We start from the raw sequence: 18,123 nt of genomic DNA, 5'->3' as shown, positions 1-18,123 counted from the left end.
TTTACTGCCTCCTTCCCACTGCTGTTGCCTCAACTTGGAAGGGCATAGAGCCTGGATTTAAACAAATATTTGCTTAATGATTCAGTAGATGATCTTAGAACTTTTAAGCGGAGTAAATGTTAAATCCTTGAGAATGTATGAGACTGCCCCAGAAGAAAGTATGCAGAAAGAAAAGGTGTTAATACAGAAGAATCAGCAAATAACTGCAAGGGCACATTCAGAGCGTAACCAGGATAATTGCAGACACGATTCAAGGAGGCAGGTAACACAATGCTCAGCGGCAAACAGGGTGAAGAATGAAAGAATCACTGGGTTTGGCAATAATTTCAGGAAAGAACGTTGAGGAAGTAATTTTCCATGAGGTTGCGCGGGCAAGGTGGGGTGACAGAAGTCAGATAATTAAGCAAAAGAAGTCAACTAATACAGACTATTTTATCGAAAGCTTTAGGGAAGAGAAGCCATTCTCCTACCAGAGAGTAGGGAAACAACCAGAGAGAAGCAAACTGCGGCACAGTGAATAAAAACATGGGGCTACATCCTAAAGGCGTGCATCATTTATCAGCAGACTTTTGACAGGTCCCCAGTGCTTTTCACACGCACTATCTTATCTGATCGTACCCCAGCTCCTTGATGATATACACCCTCTAACTGAGGGATTCCCCAGGTGTGGTCCGTAGACCAGCTGCAGCATCACAGAGAATTTGTTGGAAAGGCACATTCACGGGCTCCACACCAGGTCTACAGAATCAGAAACTGCGGGTGGGGCCCAGCAATCTGTTCTAACAAGTCCTCCAAGGGATTCTGATGTTCTCCAAGTCCCCACTGCCGTCACACTCGGGAGACGACCGCTGCAGGGCGCGGGGGCCGCGGTTGGAGGGCAGAATTTCCCCCTCTGAACCCTCGGCTTGTGTCCTCCTCGCTCCTAAGGGAGGCAGTGAACAACCAGACAGCCCCTGAGAACAAAGTAGTCCCGCTACGGACTCAGCCGGAGCGAGCTCCACCCACCCCGGCCGGGGCGGAGGCGAGGTGTGGTTTCCTTCCCCAAGCCACGCCCCCGGACCCGCCCCCAGCCTCCGCCCCCGCACAACCCGAGCGCCCCCGCCCTCCGGTTTCGACTTCCGGCGCTGGAGGAGGGGGCCGGCAGGGAGGGACTCCAGGCGGACTCGTCCAACTTTGAGACCGACGGGGGGAGGCTCTGCTCTTCCAACCCCTCCGTGTGTTAACAGGACGGAAGACGTAGCGGCGGAAGAAAAATAAGCTAGTTTAGGACAGGGATTCAGGCGACGTGGAACCCAGTAAGGGAAGAAAGAAGCCTTGAAACGTCTCTCCCCTCCCCTATTTCGGTCCCCCACCTTAAACCGCGCGGAATGGAAAAGGCGGCGGCGCTCGGCCAAGATCTAGGCGGGCCACCGGTGTGGGGCCAGGGGAAGAAATCTCGCGATAGGAGAGCGGTCCGGGCGGGGGTGGCACGTCTCCCTCCTCCTCTTGGCGTTAGTTCCGGTCGCAGAGGAGACACCGCAGCAGTTGCCGCTACATCGGGGATTTCTGGCTCTTTCGTCTTCGCCTTAAATTCGGTGAGGCGCGGCGCCCAGCTCACCCCGAACCGGCGTGGCGGGCCGTCGACACTGGGCAGAGGGCGAGGAAGGCGGCGAGCTGGATGCGGCCCGGCTAGGATGGGCTCAAGCGGAGGCCGCCTCTCGAGGCCCGGCCGGATCCTGGGCCTGAAAGGCTGCCGCTTCGGCAGGGAGGCCGAGGGGCGGCAGTGGCTCGGGTCGGGAAGTGGGGTCAGGGTGCGCGCCGCAGCGAAAGCAGTGGCCGAGGCGGCCCCCTCCGGGCCCTTCCTAGCCTGGGTAACAAAGCCACCGCGGCCTCTGTTGGGTGGTATACGCGTGGACGCTTTCTCCGGGGGGGGCCACCATTACCACTGCGGCCGCCGCCTCCGCCGCTGCTTTCGCCGGAGGGCGGGCGGATGTACCGGGCGGCTGGGGCCCCGGCGCGAAGTGCCTCAGCGCCTGTGGTCCGTTCGTTGCGGCAGCCGCCACCGCCGACGACAGGGTTAGTATAGAAGGAGTCGCTGCACCCTATGGCGCCCCGCTGTGGCCAAGGGTTTCCTGGGCGGGAGGCTAGGAAGGGTGTGGAGTGGGAGACACGTGCCCGGGCAGGAGGCTGGGACTGTAGGATATGGGCGAAGGAGACTAGACTGGCTGCTCTCTGTTAGTTTTGCAGGCTTGAGTGGTGCAAGGCGGCCGCAGCTGCGGTCACAGGCATGACCTAGGGTAGGATGGTGCTAATAACCAGGCCTGTCAGAAGAAGGGGTTCACCTTTTGACAGTGTTTTAGAATTGACATACATGTTTTGGAAGCCTCTTGACTATGGTGATGATCTGCGTCCTGCGCTGCTTAGTGGTCGTGGAAGATGTTAAGTGAATGTAGAGAGGAATGTGGAGGAAACTGAGCAATTAGGTTTATGATGGGTGATCAGTGTAGCACTGTAATGTCGAATAAAAATGTAGTTCACAGCACTAATTTAAAGAGTTTCTTGTAGAGAGAAATGCAGATTCTGACGTTCCGTTTGATTGAAGTGAAGGTAATTCTTTGTGCCTGCACCGGGTATAATTGGAAGCCGAGAGTGCGTGTTGCATTCGATTCATGTGTGACTAGACTAAGGTTTGATGCTTTGTTTTAAAAGTGAGTATTATGGCACTGATATTAAGGCTTTATTTCTCCTTTCCTAGGGTGTCTTTTATGAATAATCAAAAGCAGCAAAAGCCAACGCTATCAGGCCAGCGTTTTAAAACAAGAAAAAGAGGTAAACATTTATGTTTTAATATCTCTCTCCAAACCTCCGGAATGTGTGTTTCTTGCCTCCTGTTACAGGCACTTGCATAGTACTAAAGCCTCAATAGAATATACCAGAAAGTAACTTAAATTTCTCGTTGACTGCCATTTCAGATACACCTTTTAATATTTCTATTGCTTTCTCAAGCCTTAATTTTTAGTATGAATATATCTCTAATCCAGTTAGTGAATCTTTTTAGTGTGAAGGTAAAGTACTTTTTTAAAACAAAAATAACGGCTCTGTTTTCACTAGCAAGCAGTCTCATTTCAGCAAACTTAAGTGGGCAAAAATGTTAATTTATAAAAGGAAAGCTCCTAATGTAGTCACACAGATTTTGTGAAAATTTGTGAGAAAACTCAAGACTTCACCCATGGACGTTAATTATGGAACAGGATTCACATTGTAGTGTCTTTTGAAATACAGACTTAGTAGGGAAAATATTAGAATTATATTACTACTTTTTGGATTAGTGTGTACTTAGGTGAATATTGAATTCTGTAGCAAAGTGCTGTGCTAATGCTGTAAAGCTAAGATGTGGTCTCATATATTTTTAACGTTTTTGCTCAAATGCACGTTAACCTTGTTTTACAGGAGGTTTTGAGGAAATGAAGAACTGCGTCAGTTACTGGTTAGAAGTTGTGTTTTTCTAGCTGGGCATGGTGGTGCGTGCCTGTAATCCCAGCTACTCGGGAGGCTGAGGCAGGAGAATTGCCTGAACCCAGGAGGCGGAGGTTGCGGTGAGCCAAGATCGCGCCATTGCACTCCAGCCTGAGTAACAAGAGCGAAACTCCGTCTCAAAAAAAAAAAAAGAAGTTGTGTTTTTCTTTTTCTACCTTAAGTAGCAGACTTTTTGAGATATATATTGTAGAATTTTATAATCACTAATCGTAGGCTGTCTGTCCCTTTGTAGTGGTGGTGAGGACACCAAAGTGTGATTTGATTCTAATCTTTGCAGATTCATTTAGATTTAGCTGGTAAATTTTCTTAAGGAGCTGGAGTTGTAAACTAGAGCAATTTGTCAGTAAAAGGGGAAAGTCTATAGCTCTTGAATATGTGGGTTACTGATGTTACCTTGATATAAATAATAGCAAGTAGCTTTATCATTATTAGCATCAGGGAGAGATATCACTTCCCCAGTTCCATACAAAGATCACTCGTGGCCTGGCTGTTGATGATTAGGGTCCTGGGTAGGGTATACAACAATCCCTGTTTGTCTGGGACTGAGGGAGTTTCCAGATACAAGACTTTGAGTGCCAAAACCGGAAAAGCACTGGGCAAACAGAGGTATTTGTTACCCTAGTACTTTGTGAAAATTAAGATACCATCTATACCATCTACTGTAGATTGGGAAACCAAAACCCTATTATGGAGTTTGTGAAGGCAACTTGGTACAGGTTGGTGATGTGCACAAGGCTGTGGCCTGGGTGCTTTTTATATTATTAATGTCGTTTAGTATTTGCAACAACTTTATGGGATAAGTACTTTTTTTTTTTTGAAAGAGAGTCTCGCTTTGTTGCCCAGGCTGGAGTGCAGTGGTGCAATTTTGGCTCACTAAAACTTCTCCCTCCCTGGTTCAAGTAATTCTCCTGCCTCAGCCTCCTGAGTAGCTGGGATTATAGGTGTGAGCCACCACCCCCAACTAACTTTTGTATTTTTAGTAGAGACAGTTTCACCATGTTGGTCAGGCTGGTCTCGAACTCCTGACCTCATTATCTGCCCACCTCAGCCTTCCAAAGTGCTGGGATTACAGGCGTGAGCCACCACACTCGTCCTTGGATAGGTACTATTGTTACCCACATTTTATAGTAGGGGAATTCTGGCATGGAGAATGAGGCTGTTTGCTCAAATTCAGATGGTTAAATGGAGATCGGATTTGAATTGGACACCCCATGCTCTCAATTATTATACAATATAGTCTCCGTAATTTCTCAGTTTTTTTCCTTCTGAATAATGGGAAAGTCTGCCTCATAAAGTTAACAGGATTAACATAGTTTCTGTCATATTGGGTGCTCATTAAATGTACTTTCTAAAGCTCACCTTCATAAATGCCAAATTAATGGTTCAAATTTTTTTTTTTCTTTTTAGTATTACAGACATATAAAGAAAAGGATCAAGAGCTCCAGTGTGTGGGCAAAACCCAAAGGAATAAAATTTGCCTCTTAGAGGGTGGCCTAAATTTTGGAAAAGCCAAGAGGCAAAGGGTGTTCCTAGTAGAAATTGCCTCATGGCAGTAGGAGCACAAGACACTAGCACATTTAGCTCAGTTGTGAAATTGTTTGAAAGTTGCATAAATCTTGTGAATGGTCCATCCATCTTACCTTGTACTTTCAGAGGGGAAACATGCAAAGGACGTAAATTTAATCTTATCTTATTTAGCAGTTACAGCTTCATAAGGTGATAGTTTTGTGGCATTTGGTAAATCTTTTAAAACTATTGTTTTGGGTCTCCTGTCCCTCCAGATGAAAAAGAGAGGTTTGATCCTACTCAGTTTCAAGACTGTATTATTCAAGGCTTAACTGAAACCGGTACTGATTTGGAAGCAGTAGCTAAGTTTCTTGATGCTTCTGGAGCAAAGCTTGATTACCGTCGATATGCAGAAACACTCTTTGACATTCTGGTGGCTGGTGGAATGCTGGGTAAGTGCCTGGGGTTTGTGGGCTTAATAATTTAGAGAAGTATAATGTATGGAGACTGTGGAGAATCTAGAATATGAACTATTTGGCAAACTTATTAAAATGGGGTGATTTATTTGGTTATGTTGTATTTTGGTTTTATCCAACTTTAGCCCCAGGTGGTACACTGGCAGATGACATGATGCGCACCGATGTCTGCGTGTTTGCAGCCCAAGAAGACCTAGAGACCATGCAAGCATTTGCTCAGGTAAATGAAACTTTACATAATTGTTTTCAGTTAGCTTCTATCCGTATGATATGTTTGAAGAATATTCTGCTTTTAAGAGTTGCAGGTAGAAAGTTGAAGAAATTTCATTTTAAATTTTAGAGATACTGTTCTAGGTGCAGTGGGATAAATTAGAAACTTAAGGTGTGTCGAGGCAAACAAAATAGGGAAAAATTAAATTAACTCTCCTTCTCCTACTTGTCCTGGAAATTGCTCAATTTTTAAGAAAAATGTCAAGCTGAAAATGAAAGTTCCATATTGTGATTTCCCTAGTTTATCTGCATATATTTATTTTTAAAGATATGAGTTGTGGGCTTATTAGCTTGTTAATCAAGATCTCCTCTTCTGTGTAAGAGTGAAGACAAAAAAAAAGCAAAAGAAAGATCTCATAAGAAAGTTTCATATGTAGTTATGTTTGTATTATTGTAAGCAAAGAAAGTACATCTAACCTGGACATTTTTATATATCACTAGGAAATGCAGAATTGTATTTATGATGTGTTCTGTTCGTGTCCTACAAATGGGTAAATGGCTTACATTTGAGCAATAATTAGTCCTTGTTTCATACACAGCAATAAAAATCTGTTGGGAGGTGGTTGCCAATAGTATTGGTGAAATTTAAGAATTGACAAACTCTTCTCAAGCTGGTTTAAACAGCTTATAAACTTATATTCAGTGAAAGGTTTACTACTTTGCTGTTCTAGAAATATATGAAGTTACTGAATTCATTTAATGTTTTTGATAGGTTTTTAACAAGTTAATCAGGCGCTACAAATACCTGGAGAAAGGTTTTGAAGATGAAGTAAAAAAGGTATGAGGAATAATGTACATTGTGGAAAAGAAAAAATTAGGATTAGAAAGAGGAATGTTAAATCCTAGTTCTGTCACGGATTTGGGATGATTTTGTTTGGTTGGTTTTTTGAGATGGAGCCTCAGTCTGTGTCCCAGGCTGGAGTGCAGTGGCTCAGTCTCAACTCACTGCAGCCTTCGCCTCCTGGGTTCAAGTAATTCTTGTGCCTCAGCCTACTGAGTAGCTGGGATTACAGGCTTGTGCCACCATGCCTGGCTGAATTTTGTATTTTTAGTAGATATAGCATTTGACCATGTTGGCCAGGCTGTTCTTGAACTCCTGGCCTCAAGTGATCTGCCCTTGGCCTCCCAAAGTGTTGGGATTACAGGTGATAGCCAACACGCCTGGCCCAATATTGCATATAGATAGACGGAAAACCTGATATTTTTATCAAGGACCAGGCACTGTTCTAATAATGTTAATTCACTTAATATTTATAAAAACCCTGTGAAGCAAGTTTTATTATCCACATTTTACATGTGAGGTACAGAGGTTGAGTAACTTGCCCAAGATCATTCAGCTAATAAATATTACAACTGAGATGTAGACTTGGATGGTTAGACTTCAGAATCCACATATTGAATCAGTAACCAGTATAACATGCTTTACTGCTTCTCTTAATGTAGTGCAATTGCTGTTTTAACCCTTAACTGTTTTACTTTTTACAGCTGCTGCTGTTTTTAAAGGGTTTTTCAGAGTCGGAGAGGAACAAGCTGGCTATGTTGACTGGTGTTCTTCTGGCTAATGGAACACTTAATGCATCCATTCTTAATAGCCTTTATAATGAGAATTTGGTTAAAGAAGGTAATCGACCTTAAAGGATAGTCTTTAGTTGACTCAGTGAGTGAGGTGGATAAGAGCATGGTTTACTGTTTATAGCTGTGACTTGTGTGGTAGTCTTCGTTTACTAACCAGCTTTAAATTTAGTAAGTGCATTCTAACTCACTAGACATTTAATGAGTACCTTTAGCATCCAGGTTTAATGGCTTTCTTTAGGCATACAACAAATACTGAGGTTTAGACAAAATGTTATATGCAATGAAAATAAAATGAGAAATGCTGTGGGAACCCCAAAAGAGATTAATACCAACTGGGAGACTTGAGACAATCTTTAATGAAGAAAATGGCATGGGGGAAAATGTCAAGCTAGAAGGGAAAATCAATTCCCTATTTGGCTTCAATTGTCAGGTTGTTCTGTACGGTGGTTTTTTTGAAGCTAGCTTTTTAAAAAACTGCAAAGTAATGAGTATCTAAGTTGCCTTACTGTAATTCTCACAACAGCTTTGTCAAGTGTAGAGACTGTTGCCCTCAATTTGCACTTTAGAAAACACTTCTAAGTAATTTGCCAAGAATATACAACGTGCAAGTGGTAGACTGCGGAAGTTGGAGAAGTTGTAAACTGTGGCCCAAGAAAGTTCAGGGTTAAGTTTGTGGGAAAAGTCGGTAATGCCATGTGATTGAACTATGAAGGGAAGGATATAGGGGATACAGTGATTGAACCAGGAAGGTACTTTTGTTACGTAAGCTATTTCTTTTGCAGGGGTTTCAGCAGCTTTTGCTGTAAAGCTCTTTAAATCATGGATAAATGAAAAAGATATCAATGCAGTAGCTGCAAGTCTTCGGAAAGTCAGCATGGATAACAGACTGATGGTTTGTAACTTTTTTTCTTTCTTCCCATTCTGGCCAAAAGATGTAAATGAGAGAAATTTCTCATTTTTAAGACTGAAAAGAAAGTGTTTTTCTTAATCTGATTTAAAGAAACTTTAACTAGATTAAATGCTCCTTTTAGGAACTTTTTCCTGCCAATAAGCAAAGCGTTGAACACTTCACAAAGTATTTTACTGAGGCAGGCTTGAAAGAGCTTTCAGAGTATGTTCGGAATCAGCAAACCATCGGAGCTCGTAAGGAGCTCCAAAAAGAACTTCAAGAACAGATGTCCCGTGGTGATCCATTTAAGGATGTAAGTTTTTTGTTTAAACCGTCTTTTTATGGCTATGCTTGTGGCATATTTTCACTAAGCTGAGGAACTTAATTCACCAGGATGAGATTGAGTTAATACTAGCAGTGTTTTACTTGAACTTTGCCTCGGTCTTGTGTATGCTTTTTCAGTGCCTGACGGTGGCCCAGAAATATAAGAGACTGGAGCTCAAGGCACCTTTCAGTTGTAAAGGTCTCTTTTCATATGTGGTAACAGATGCAGTTGTTGCCAGGTGCATGGGAGTCGTTATGTTTTTGTTAAAGGTCCAAACTTGATGTGTGAAGTATGTACATATCGAAACTGACTTCTGTTACTAAATTTGGATTCTTTTGCAGATAATTTTATATGTCAAGGAGGAGATGAAAAAAAACAACATCCCAGAACCAGTTGTCATCGGAATAGTCTGGTCAAGTGTAATGAGCACTGTGGAATGGAACAAAAAAGAGGAGCTTGTAGCAGAGCAAGCCATCAAGCACTTGAAGGTATTAGAACTATGCCTTGACAAAACAAACTATTCTACTTTTATGTGGGGATAAATGAACTGCGACCAACTATACTTTTCTAAGAGGAATTACCACATCCTGTGGTTACTGGGGATGGCCCACCAGTAAATAGACAAATAGTAACATTAACTGTTGATGATAATGCTCTGAATTGGGCTGTGGTTCACAGGTTAAAAACAAGAACATGGCCAAGCACAATGACTCATGCCCGTAAACCCACCACTTTGCGAGGCTAAGCGGGGAGGGTTGCTTGAGCTCATTTCAATACCAGCCTGGGCAACATAGTGAGACCTCATCTCTACTAAAAATCACAGAAGTTAGTGAGTCGTGGTGACACTTGCCTATAGTCCCAGCTACTCCGGAGGCTGAGGCAGAGGATCACTTGAGCCCTGGAGATCGAGACTGCAGTGAACTTATGATGGCTGATGGTTTTGTCAGACAGAGCCTTGGTGAAAGTGTGAGATTCTGTCTCAAAAAAAAAAAAAAAAAAAAAAAAACAATAGAAAGGAACGGAACTGACGCTTGTAATTAAATGTTTGCTTTTGAAGGGGTTATTGGAAAATAGGAGTGTTCTTTTTTTCCCCCCTCTAAAATACTAATAATGTTTGACATTTACCTGGACTATTTGATGCAGTATTATTTATTTTACTTACCTGCTTAGGAGATTTTTCTGCTTTGCTATTTTTATAATTTCTTTTTTTTTTTTTTTTTTTTTTGAGACAGTCTACTCTGTCACCCAGGGTGGAATATAGTGATGTGATCTGAGCTCACTACAGCCTCCATCTCCTGGGTTCAAGCACAATTCTCCTGCCTCCTTTGGCCTCCCAGGTAGCTGGGACTACAGGTGCACATGGCCATGCCTGGCTAATTTTTGTGTTTTTAGTAAAGATGGGGTTTTAGCATGTTGGCCAGGGTGGTCTTGGACTCCTGACATCATGTGATCTGCCCGCCCTGGCTTCCCAGAGTGCTGGGATTACGACGTGAGCCACTGCTCCCAGCCTATTTTTTAAATTTATTTCTGGTAAATCAGTTATAATTCACAGTGATTATAAAAGATGAGTTAAGTTCTATACTGTAGGAGTTTTGTAGTGGATGCTAACTGTAATGAATGACTAAATTTTTTCTCCATTCCCTTTAAAAGCAATACAGCCCTCTACTTGCTGCCTTTACTACTCAAGGTCAGTCTGAGCTGACTCTGTTACTGAAGATTCAGGAGTATTGCTATGACAACATTCATTTCATGAAAGCCTTCCAGAAAATAGTGGTGCTTTTTTATAAAGGTAATGTATATTTTCAATTTTGTAAATACATTTAGTAAAAATTCTTGAACACAAAATGATCCAAATAAGTAGTTATCTGGACATCAGCTTCCTGAAGTATTTTACTTCTAGTTATGAATCACCTCTGATTCCATCAGGTGCTTTTTAGTGCATTGGTATTTTTTAAAAACATCTCTAAACCATATTTACAAGTTAAAGTATGTAATCTAAAGCTCTCATTATGCATCCTCAAACTTTGCCTCCTATACTCTAACCAGGTATATACATTCCCAAAGTCCAGCTGGGCACAGTGGCTCACACTTGTCATTCCAGCAGTTTGGGAGGAGACTGAGGCAGGAGGATTGCTTGAGCCCAAGATTTCAAAACCAGCCTGGGCTACATAAGGAGACTTCTCTAAAAAAAAAAAAAAAAAAAAAAAAAAAAATTAAAAATTAGCCAGGGAACAGTGGCACAGGCCTGTGGTCTCAGCAACTCAGAAGGCTGAGTTGGGACCTGAGCTCAGGTGGTCAAGACTTCAGTGACCCATGATTGTGCCACTGCTCTCCAGCAGTCTGGGCAACAGGTGAGACCTTGTCTCAAAAAGAAAAGAAAAAAAAAAACAGGTCCCTTTTCCAGACACTGTAATCTTAGCTTTGTAGTCGTAGCTTTGGAGTCTTAATTAAGCCTGTGTGAATCCTGCTTCTCTTCATCTTACTCCCTCACCCAGTGTTGACTTTTTGTTGTCCCTCAAGACCATTTCAGAGTGCTTCTGTAGAAACCCTGATTTCAGTTACTGTTCCCTTTCTCTTGATCCCAATTGAAATCTGGTATAAAGTGGTTAGTAAAGACAAGACCCTCTGTTGGGAAAAAATCCATTGCAGTTATTTAATTTGCTATGGTTGGTCATAACACTTTGAAATTCTGCACTCATCAGACCAGTCTTGATCCTCCAGAGCAGGCGTCCCCAAACTTTTTACACAGGGGGCCAGTTCACTGTCCTTCAGACCGTTGGAGGGCCGCCACATACTGTGCTCCTCTCACTGACCACCAATGAAAGAGGTGCCCCTTCCTGAAGTGCGGCAGGGGGCCAGATAAATGGCCTCAGGGGGCCCGCGGGCCGTAGTTAGGGGACGCCTGCTCCAGAGTATAGCTGGTGTGCATATGCATTATTCCAGTTTTCATGATTAACTTTTCAGCAGTTTGTTTGCTAAGCAGGCATTTGCACATTAGGTGGTGGTTCTAACTCTGTCCAAGTAGAGTGTATTAAACTCCCTTAATGTAATGAATTTTCTTTCCAGCTGAAGTCCTGAGCGAAGAGCCCATTTTGAAGTGGTATAAAGATGCACATGTTGCGAAGGGGAAGAGTGTTTTCCTTGAGCAAATGAAAAAGTTTGTGGAGTGGCTCAAAAATGCTGAAGAAGGTAAGAATTTTTTTGTGTGTGGTTTGTTTGGTATAGCTTTAAGACTAATTTTAATGTGGCCGTAATAAATATTCACAGATGCTTCCTTCTTTCTGGTGCCACTTTGTACCTAGGGTAGAGATTTTTGTTAACTTACAAGGCAGCAGGTAGAGAAAGCTAGAGTTTAATTATTATAGTATATTTATGGTTTAGCCATATAGTAAATGTTCTTGGTGAAGTGGAAAATTTTGAGAGTATGTAATGTTTATAAATTTGTGGATTTCTTTTTTTTACTTTTTTTTTTTTTTTTAATTAAAAAAATATGTAGAGACAGGGTCTCACTGTGTTGCTGAGGCTAGTCTTGAACTTCTGGGTTCAAGCAACCCTCCTGCCTCAGCCTCTCAAAGTGCAGGAATTGCAGACGTGACTGCACCCAGCCAAATGTTGGGATTTCCAAGTGAATACTTTTGACTGTCCCCTTCATCTAAGTAGGTTTTTAAATAAAATTGCTCATGATAAACAGCTTTAAAGTTATATGGAGGCCAGGTATGGTGGCTTACGCCTGTAATCCCAGCACTTTGAGAAGCTGAGGCAGGTGGGTCACTTGAGGCCAAGAGTTTGAGACCAGCCTGGCCAACATGGGAAGCCCTGTCTACTAAAAATACGAAAAGTAGCTAGGCTTGGTGGTGGGTGCCTGTAGTCCCAGCTACTTAGGAAGCTGAGGTGGGAAGATCACTTGAACTCAGGAGGCAGAGGTTGCAGTGAGCCAAGATGGTGCCACTGCACTCCAGCCTATGTGACAGAGAGACTGTCTCAAAAAAAAAAAAAAAAAGCTTCAAAGTTATAAATGGGAACTTTCGCCTTCTGATATATAATGCTTAACTGCATGTTTCCCCTTTTCTAGAATCTGAATCTGAAGCTGAAGAAGGTGACTGAATTTTGAAACTACACCCTCAGTAAAGCAAACAGGAGTTGTAGATAAAATGTCATGTCTCATGTGTCCTGGTTCTTACATCTTCCTACCTCCCTATATCAAGCATGATATAAGGGCTTTCATGGCAAATTTTATTTTAACTGTTTCTATGGTTGCTGGAAATGTTGGGTTTAGTTCCTAAAACCATGTTTTAAGTAGCTACAGGAGCTATAGATTTGAATCTAATGTTGCATTAGTCTTTTCAGTTATCTTCTACCTCCTGTATTTTCTACTGTAATGTAATTTAAGGCCTTCCACAATGAACAGTTCACTTTATTCCCTGGGTTTTCTATAAACAGTTTTCAAAATATGATTTGGTTAAAAAAATAATTTGTTATAAAAATTCTGTTTGCAAATTAAACTGTAAAAGTATCCAGAGTCTCAAAAGGCGATGATTTGTGTGATAATATGGCATGCCCAGAGCCCTACTCATCAATTAAAAATCCATATGTAATAATTGAATTCATTTAACATGAATCTTGAATATGAGGACCACTGCTTGCATGGTTTTTGTTTTGTTTTGTTTGTTTGCATTTTTAATTCCAGGTGTCCTAAAGCTCAATTGTTTGCTCTCTGGTTTTCATCCTTAGAGAAGCCATGGAGAACAGACTTGAAAAGTTTAGGAAATCATAATGTGGCAGAGGTGGTGGGAAGAAGAAAGTTGAGCTTTTTCCCCTTGAGAAACTTCTGCATTTATTTGTATATTTCCAGGCAAAATAAATGGGTATTCTTTTCATACAGCCATTTTCAAATAAACCTTAGAAAAGACTTATTTAAGGTATTTTATGCACAGAATACTCTTAGATTGATAGGAAAGAAGTTGTAAAGGAGTTTGAGTAAAGAAAATGACTGATGTACTTAATCCAGTGAAAATTGTTAAAAATGTTAAAAGGTCAGCATGCACCAATTGGGAATCTAGATATAGCTTAGATTTCCTATTGGCTTAGAGTATTTTCTATAACAAATGAAGTGCAATGACAATTATATATTGCTACTTGGTCATACTGGACTGGCTTCATTCTCTTAACATTCAGTAATGACTCAAGCCTCTGGCTAATAACATACCCTAGTTGCCAATTTTTTAATTGCCATGAGCCAGATGTTTCTTGTATACAGTTGATCATTTATTTTAATGGCTGCATTTTTATTTTCATCTTTTCTTGCTGCTACCCATCTATGTATGTAGTCATGGGGGTGGGGGGGAATGTAGCTACATTTTTTATGGAAAGATTTGTGTTAAAAGTGAACATTTTGAAGGTTTTTAACTGGTGAAAGAAATTAGCCTGGAATAATGCCACCAGAGACTGAGTGGAAATCTCCCCTTTTGAAGGTGCCATTCTTATGAGCCAAAAGTTTGTTGTTTAAAAGTTCATTTTGAGGGAATAACATGTAATATAATTTGAAATAAAGGTATAGTAACCTTGAAAAGAACATAATAACTGAATATTGTGAATGGGGTGAATTTGTTAAATGATTAACTTTGATAAAGTTTTCATGCACAGGCAAAATGTATTCACTAGATTTCTACGTAGTGATCTGCTTTTACTTTGTAATTTGTAGTTCTCAAAAGACTTTTTTTTAAAAAATAAAGTCCATACTTAACACTTAGGCTTTATACATCAGTCTTTTTTTTTTTTTTTTTTGTAAATTCCATGTTAATACCTAGTAGTATTGTATGTTGTGTGTTCAGATGTCTTTATAACAGTAAGTAGTAATTAGACTTCCAAACTGTAAACCACCTACACGGAATTCTGTTGTAGCCAAAACTACATTAATATTTCTACAACCAATTCATTGCATGTTTCTTTCGTACAAAGTGTGCCATTTTATACTGTGTGTAGTGAAAAAGTGTGTCATCTTCCAGAACTACATTATGATCTTTGATCGTAGTTTGTTTCTTCATAATAACACAGTAGTGTTTACTTAGTACAATACTATAGTAAATGGATATTACTTGTGACGGTATGAAGAAAGGAGATGCTTTGTAAAAAGACTGCAGATTTCATTCCATATAAAAAGATTCCATTCTGAATCGTAAGTGGTAATTTTAGAATTCAGGTGCCACTGCCAGCCTATGGCCTCAAATGTGTAATTCTTAATATAGATGTTAAATTGTACTTTTAATTTAATTATGATTGGATAAATGTTGATTTTTCTAACAGTGTCAGTTTCTTTTTATTTTTTATTTTTTTATTACTGCCAGAGAAGCATAATAGTGTCAGTTTCTAAGGATGTCTCCTCTTGGAAACTATTCTTACTCTGGGAGTTATAGATGTTTATTACTTCATTCTGCACATAGATGTTTATTATTTTAAAAAAGAGAACTCCATATACCAAAAATGCTACAAGATATTTTGAAATAGCATAATGATTTAGGGGAAATGCATGTGACCAACAGGTTGGACTTCTAATTCAGTTTTTCAAAAGTTTTTTTTCCATTATACCCCCAGCCTTTTTAGACTTTTTAAAATATAGTCCCTCATAAATTTTAATATCATAGATATGCTGTATATATACTGTATCTGCTTTATACATGAAAAGAGTATTTTTTTTTTTTTTTTTTTTTTTTGAGACAGAGTCTTGCTCTGTTACCCAGGCTGGAGTGCAGTGACCCAATCTAGGCTCACTACAACCTCCACCTCACCATTCCAAGTTCAAGCAATTCTCTTGCCTCAGCCTCCTAAGTAGCTAGGACTACAGGTATGCGCCACCACGCCCAGCTAACTTTTGGATTTTTAGTAGAGACGGGATTTCACCATGTTGGTCAGGCTGTGTGAGCCGCCACATCCAGCCACTTTTTTTTTTGAGGAGGGTCCTTCTTGGTAGTGATTCACCCCTATTGAGAATGCACACTCTAATCTTTTTTTAAAGGGAAGAAGACCCTTTAAATGTTTGCATTGTCTTTATACTGTGAAGCAGTATTTTTTCTGTCATGGTCAATAGAAAATAGATAAAATTCATTTTCAGCCAGTCTTCACCAGTTGTGCTTTGTACCTTACCCCACCACATGCAACAGGCAAAGAAAGCATTTTCTGCTGTCTTTTGAGGTCTTAACAGATTCTTACTTGATTGGAAATGTATCACTAAGTAGAATCATTTGGGTTTCTTCTATAGAAATCAGTGAAAATCCTCCAGATGAATGAATGCAAGTTGTAGGCATAACACTGATCAATGGTATTGAAATTTTACTGATAAACCTCTGCTCTCGTACTCAAGCAGGCTGCTTGCAGGAACTAACAACTGCTGGTTGGCTTTAAATGTAACAGATGCCAAAGCTTTCATGTCCGCTGTTAAACTACCAAACTACTTTTGTAAAAATATTCTTCAGATTCTGTTTATGGGTGCCATATAAAGTAGGTTAATAGGTACTTGCAAATTCCGGTAAATTGCCTTGCTATGATTTTTCATGTTCAGTATTAGTTCTCTAGTATCAATATGAAGTTTTTCTATTCCCCAGCCTACTAAGGCCTCAAGGTTAAAATATTAAGAGTAAAAAGGTTTTCAGTGGGCTTAATTTAAGTGGAATCTGGATGATGTGATAAGTACTTCTGTCTTTAAGTAATGAATTTATAATTGGCTTTTATCCAAGAACTTTAAGTGGATTAGTACCTGAACAGTCTTAGGCATAATTATATGAAACTGAGGATCAGAAAGCTCCCTGACTCCTTTCTCTTCACTTTTTTCTTCCAGCTTAACAATAGGCAATTAAGAGTCATATCAAATCTAATTATTTTTATTTTCTGGTATATTTATTACCCTTTTACTTTATGCTAGGAGTATAGCTTTAGTTCTAAATGAGTGGAAGGGGTGAAGGTATTTTATATGTGCTTAATCACTGTCATTTTAGTAACCCTCAATCAGAGCCTCAATTAAAGGCTTACCTGCTTATGGTTATAGTGCCCTGGAGGGGCACTGGTTAAAATCTGCAGAATCCCTTGTTTTGTAGTCTTTATCCAGAAGGACTGTTGACTTGTTAAACTGGGATATGATTAGAATGTTAGTGGTTGTATAGTACATTTGAGGTGCTGCAACGTTAATCTGATATAATTGAGCTGTTCTGTTGTAGAGAATTTTCAGTCAGTATAACCATTTAAAAATACCTAAGCAAAACAAGCTAGGAGCTAGTTCATACTAATATACTTAAAAGGACAAAAATAAAGGTTTTTTTTTTTTTAAGCTGAAATCCTGAAGGCTGTGCTTAAAAGTTAACTTAGAGGCGGTGGTTCAGGCCTGTAATCCTAGCACTTTAGGAGGCCGAGGTGGGTGTATCACCTGAGGTCAGGAGTTCAAGACCAGCCTGGCCATCATGGTGAAACCCCATCTTTAAAAAAAAAAAAAAAAAAAAAAAAAAAAAAAATTAGAGGTAAACCTGTTGGAAATAAGTGATCCATTTATAGATTGAAGCCTCTATGACTCAAAAAGATCATCTACAGTCTCTGGCATTTGCACAACAAAGCATTTTCTCTGTAAATACACCTCATTTCCATTCTAGTTAGGAGTAATGGCACCCAGCACAGCACACAGTTGAAGAATGGAGAAAACCGGATAGCTGGTAACCCAGATAGCTATGAACAATCTCAAGTACAGCCATTTAAGCCAGTAATTCTATTGCTGCATTATTTCTGTGTTTAACTGTGAAACTTGCTTCTTGTCTGTACCCTTGAAATTGAATAAAATTTCATGAGACTCCTTGTTAATGTAGAGAAAAGCAGTGACTATTCAGTTAGTTGTACACTAAGGCCTCAGTCCTTTACCTTCCTGTTTTGCCTCAGTGTTTTAAATATGACATAAAGAAAGGCCTGTGCCTCCATTTTTTTCGCAGACTCATTTTTGCGTTTGTATGGCTCACATGTACTTAAAATTGTTTGTACATGTTCCCAAAAATGCCAGCGTTGAATTCAAAAGACATGAGTGCTATCTACAGAATGCTTCAAGTCCTATCCACTTTTAACTCCAAAATAATCTCTAACACCACTGCAATTCAGGCTAGTTACTAAGTGATCTTTGCATCTATTTTTGTGCATCTCATTTTTTAACAGCAAAAGTGGTCTTTGGATGTAGTTTACCAGTTTAAAAGCTTTGTCTTTGCATAGGTCTTTAATGAACTATTCAGCCTCATCTGCCTTTTCATCACTATGTGCTCTGTAGTTGGCAAAGCTTGTCACGTGCAAACCCTCAGGTAATTGAAATGAACAAGCTGATTACTAATTGGATTCGTATCCAGGGAACAGTGAGGAGATTATAAAACCCATCAATTTCATACCGTTTGTATTTTGTTTTTTGAGATGGTCTTGTCCTTTTCACCCAGGCTGGTATGATCACATCTCAGTGCAGCCTCAAATTCCTGGGCTCAAACAATCCTCACACCTCAGTAGCTGGGACTGCAGGTCTCATGCTTATACTATTATTAAAAAGACAGGTAGGA

At 40.3% G+C, this 18,123-nt stretch overlaps 1 protein-coding gene across 2 annotated transcripts; it reads left to right on the top strand.

Annotated features, from left to right (window-relative positions):
* Positions 1 to 1,466: 1,466 nt before the first annotated feature.
* Positions 1,467 to 14,306, top strand: BZW1 (basic leucine zipper and W2 domains 1). 2 transcript variants are annotated; one of them, XM_003925671.4, is made up of 12 exons: positions 1,467 to 1,574; positions 2,735 to 2,808; positions 5,298 to 5,474; positions 5,624 to 5,718; positions 6,481 to 6,546; positions 7,254 to 7,389; positions 8,126 to 8,235; positions 8,375 to 8,545; positions 8,899 to 9,045; positions 10,208 to 10,346; positions 11,624 to 11,746; positions 12,630 to 14,306. In XM_003925671.4, the coding sequence occupies exons 2-12, from the start codon at positions 2,745 to 2,747 to the stop codon at positions 12,659 to 12,661; spliced, it is 1,260 nt and encodes a 419-aa protein (XP_003925720.1). In that variant the 5' UTR covers positions 1,467 to 1,574; positions 2,735 to 2,744; the 3' UTR covers positions 12,662 to 14,306. The 2 variants fall into 2 exon arrangements, with proteins under 2 accessions (XP_003925720.1, XP_039326147.1); XM_039470213.2 differs by lacking the exons at positions 1,467 to 1,574; positions 2,735 to 2,808 and having other exon boundaries at positions 5,308 to 5,474; positions 5,624 to 5,629.
* The last annotated feature ends 3,817 nt before the right edge of the window (positions 14,307 to 18,123 follow it).

Source organism: Saimiri boliviensis, chromosome 5 (assembly GCF_048565385.1).
Source record: "Saimiri boliviensis isolate mSaiBol1 chromosome 5, mSaiBol1.pri, whole genome shotgun sequence".
NCBI lineage: Eukaryota > Metazoa > Chordata > Mammalia > Primates > Cebidae > Saimiri > Saimiri boliviensis.
This window is presented reverse-complemented; position numbering and strand designations above follow the sequence as displayed.